A 4109-nucleotide genomic window follows, 5' to 3' on the forward strand; every position below is an offset into this window, starting at 1 on the left:
AAAAACTAATGTTCCGTAAAGTTCGCTAAAACATTCTGTGTTAGTGGGGAAAGACCTATAGAAGTATAGAAGAGAACTATAGAAGTATTCTTCTTTTGTGTCTGTGAAAAGGTCACGTTTTTACTGCCTCTACACCAAGGGGGAATGTAACTACTGTACGTATATATATATATATATAATTTCTTTTGGCCATTTTCTTTTTTTCTGCACTCTTGCCTAAACTCTAAGTTGTTGTCCACTATCCCATCCTCTTTCAGTCACTGTGTATTCTGGTTTATTTGCCTGATTAATCAGTTATTAACTTATCTGCATCGAGCATCAAACCATTCTAGAGAGAATTGTGTTGCATCTACGAATCAACAATTTTTCCCACCCCTACTGTCAACGTGTTCCTATGTCTCTGTTTTCAGAATCAGCTCAGAAATTAAATTACACAATGAAAAGTGGCAGAGATAAACTACTCAACAACTTAGTTAGTTTTCTAAAATATACTTTTAAGATTGGGCTTTCTCATGAAAGCAAAAAAAACTACAGTCCACTACAGTCTACAGTAGGTTGTATCTTGCTACCAGGTTTAACTGAATGTCAGAATGAATAAGAAAATAACAGCTTCATATAGAATGCAGAAATATCTTTAATTCATAAAAGATTTACAATATTTTACAAATGACACAAACAGTATGCAAGGCGGGGTAAAGAAATCTTTGGCACACTCAGTTCCCTGTTGATATCGAGAAACACATCTCTACAAGGTCTTTTAATTTGCATTCAAAGAGAAGTAGTTGGATTAGATTCCCTTGTCGGTTGATTAGTCTCGTATGTACAGTTATGGTCTATGTACATTGTGCTTGTTCATCTGGCACACAAGGTTTGAGTATAGCTGGGTAAAAACAACACAGTAAAACACACACACACACACCTTTGGATTCCTGCTGGGGTGGATGAAGTCCATAGCATTATTAGTGTTAAGGCAATATTTATCTCTGCTGACACTTTGGCTCAAAGTGGGACACACAAAAACACTTTATGCACAAACTGCCCTTAACTCCAAAATGTTAGACAGCATGAACAAAGGTCTGTAATGCATAAGTATTACATTATAAAGTGCACATCAAATATATTTGGTTTAATAGTTATTGCTCTGTTCATATCTCATAAAGAGGGCCTGTTTGACTATTAACAAAGTACTGTCTCAATGTTCAGCACGTCTTTGGAAGCTTTCAGTTAGGTTTTTGGCTCTTTAGATTTTCAGCTGATTAAGACAATTTGTTACCTTTTAGGAGCAGTGAAGACCAAAAGCCTCACCCAGAGTTCGACTTTGCCAAGCTAGAATATATGACACTGGGATTCAATTCAAAGTCTTTGGATGCAGCAGCTCAACTCCTAAACATCATAGCTGAGTATTCAATTTAATCAAAGCAGAATAAGTGCAATTGTTGAAAAATCCCACAGAGTCCATGGAGATGTAAAACTTTGTCTCACTTCTCATCGCTCACGGAACAGTCCACAGATATGATGTCCTGTATTTCTGTGATTTTCACCTCCTCTCCTGGGATCTCCACCTCTATCGGGATCTTCAGCTCCGCAGGGATCTTCTCTGCTGAGGAGCTGCGGCTGGACAATTTGTCCATCTCATCCTCCAACTCTGAGATGCGTTCAGCAACACAGTGGGCAGTGAGTCGGGCTTCTGGGTCGTGGTCCCAGCACTCCATGATGGTCGCACAGATCACTGCCACGCCCTGTACTCAGAGGAAGAGACCAGTGAGGTTAGACTCCATACTAAATACCACTAGTACTCGAATGATGATTTTCAATGTGTTTTGCTACACAACTAGGCAAGCTATTATTCAGGCTACGCAAAGATCTCCGCCCGCTGTCTTGGGCCATAATATCCCCTTCACAACTTCACAATTAAGTGTCGCCAACTGTTCTACCAAGCCATGGATTGAATCAGCTAGCTTGGACAAATTGATTACTATTGAAGAATTAAGTGTTGCAATGCAGAACCTAAAAAAGAACATCACTGGGCTTTGATGGGATTCACCCAGTATTCTATGCAACTTTGGGAACAGTTGGGCCCTTAGCGTCATCTTCTATTTTGAAAAGGGTGAATTCTCAAGGGATGTTAACACAGCCTTAATTTCCTACTCCAGAAAAAAGATAAGGATCCTACTGAGTGCTCTAGCTATCAACCTCTGAGCCTGATTAATACTGATATAAAAATCGTTGTAAAGCTCCTAGCCTGTTGTTTAGAGTCTCACATGGCAAGATTTGTGAACTCCGACCAAACAGGATTCATAAAAACAAGACTAGCAGCAGATAATGTTAGATGCCTTTTCCACATTGATGATGCGGCCAAAGACAGTATGAGCCCAATGTCCCTTCTCTATCTTGACACAATGACCCCAATTTCCACAGGATGCGTAATATATAACATATAATTAGCACCTACTGTACTTTATTACCCTATTCAATATTGTTGTATAGAACTGCAATAAAACAAAACTATTTCTCATCCAATTTTATGGTACAACGGGTATTCTTAACAAATTGGGCCAAGGCCTAATACCATATCATAGTGCAAATTTGAGTTATGTCAGGGGTATGACACAGGTGTGATATGACAGCCTTGTTCTGCTCCTGTGTTAATCATTCTAATAAATGATTTAATTTGAGTTGTTGGCTGCATTTTACCAAAAACATACAGTATGTATCCCCAGAATACACATACCCCTAGTTTTGCAATGTGTCAGTTTACCACTTGTGAATGTTGGATGAAATTCATTCAAACCTTTATTTAACCAGGATAAAAAACTCCTTGGGATTAAAAATCTTTTTTACAAGAGTGCCCTGGCAAGTGGCAGCAGCACGGTTTTAAATAGACACAGAGACACTTACAGGTAAATACATTAACACACTTTCACTTACCATATTCAAAAAACAATGTCATCATAAAAACCTGGGTCATAAATCAATTTAAAATCAGTGAGATACAGACTGACTTTCTGCAAGGTCCTTTAAAAATCCTTTAAAAGAATAAAATAAGACCAAATTCTTCAACTGTAGTTCATTTGAAGCTGATTCCATGCAGATGGTGCTACAAAATTAAAAGCCTTTTTGCCAAAGTTAGTGCGGACTTTAGGGACTGTCAATAAAACCAGATCCTGTGAGCGCAGGTGATGTGTCCCTGCAGACCTCGGGAGGATGTACTTGTTCAGAGAAGGAGGAAAAAGTCCTAATACTGCCTTATAAATTAAAAGATGCCAGTGCATCCAACAACACCGAATGGACAGGGAGAACCACCTGACCTGAGAATTCAGCAAACAGTGGTGAGTGAGAGATTTTAAGTTTGTGATGAATCTCAAGGCTCCATGAAACAGTGTCCAAAGCATGAAGACACTGGGAGGTTGAATGCATGTATAAAATATCCCCATAGTCGAAGACAGACATGAATGTTGCATTTACAAGTTGTTTGTAATGTGACACTTCTTCAATATCTGTACCAGAAAGTGTACTAAAGGTTGGGCCATTGTTTTTGGTTGATTTTCCCAGAGTAAAAGTCAATAATTTTAAAGTGGCCGGGTTATGTTGCAAGATGTTAAAAGCGGACTGTAAATAGACAATAGAGAACAATGTTATCAGCATAGTAATGATAGTTTGCATTTTTTTATATAATTGCAGATGTTGTTTGTGTGAATGATAAAAACGAGGCCTAATGATTGAGCCTTGAGGCCCCCCTTTTGAAATATTTAAGGAGGCAGAAGTGAGGCCACCTACTTGCACACATTGTGTTCTCCCTGATAGGTAACTGTTGAACCATCCCACTGCTTGTTCTGATAGTCCAATAGAAGTGAGTCTTTGAAGGAGTGTGTTATGGTCCACTGTGTCAAAAGCTTTTGACAAATCAATAAACAGTGCTGCACAATGCTGTTTATTGTCCAAGGTCTTGACCAGGTCACTGGCATCTTTTGAAACAGCTGTTATTGTTCTATGTTGTTTCCTAAAACCGGATGGAAATTCAAATCAGAATATTTTTATTAATAGATAGTCTTTTAATTGCATGCTGATGACTGATTCCATTCACTTTGTCAATGATTTTTTTGTCATCA

The 4109-nt window shown here is 38.4% G+C and overlaps 1 protein-coding gene across 1 annotated transcript in view; it reads right to left on the reverse strand.

Annotated features, from left to right (window-relative positions):
• Positions 1-1040: 1040 nt before the first annotated feature.
• The window catches only part of LOC116686746 (TGF-beta receptor type-2), a 126850-nt gene continuing 123781 nt past the window's right edge, over positions 1041-4109 (reverse strand). The window contains exon 10 of the mRNA XM_032511793.1: positions 1041-1739. Coding sequence (XP_032367684.1) covers positions 1479-1739 — 261 coding nt within the window. The 3' untranslated portion in view covers positions 1041-1478. The remainder of the gene's footprint in view (positions 1740-4109) is intronic.

The sequence above is a fragment of the Etheostoma spectabile genome, unplaced genomic scaffold (assembly GCF_008692095.1).
Source record: "Etheostoma spectabile isolate EspeVRDwgs_2016 unplaced genomic scaffold, UIUC_Espe_1.0 scaffold461, whole genome shotgun sequence".
Classification (NCBI taxonomy): Eukaryota; Metazoa; Chordata; class Actinopteri; order Perciformes; family Percidae; genus Etheostoma; species Etheostoma spectabile.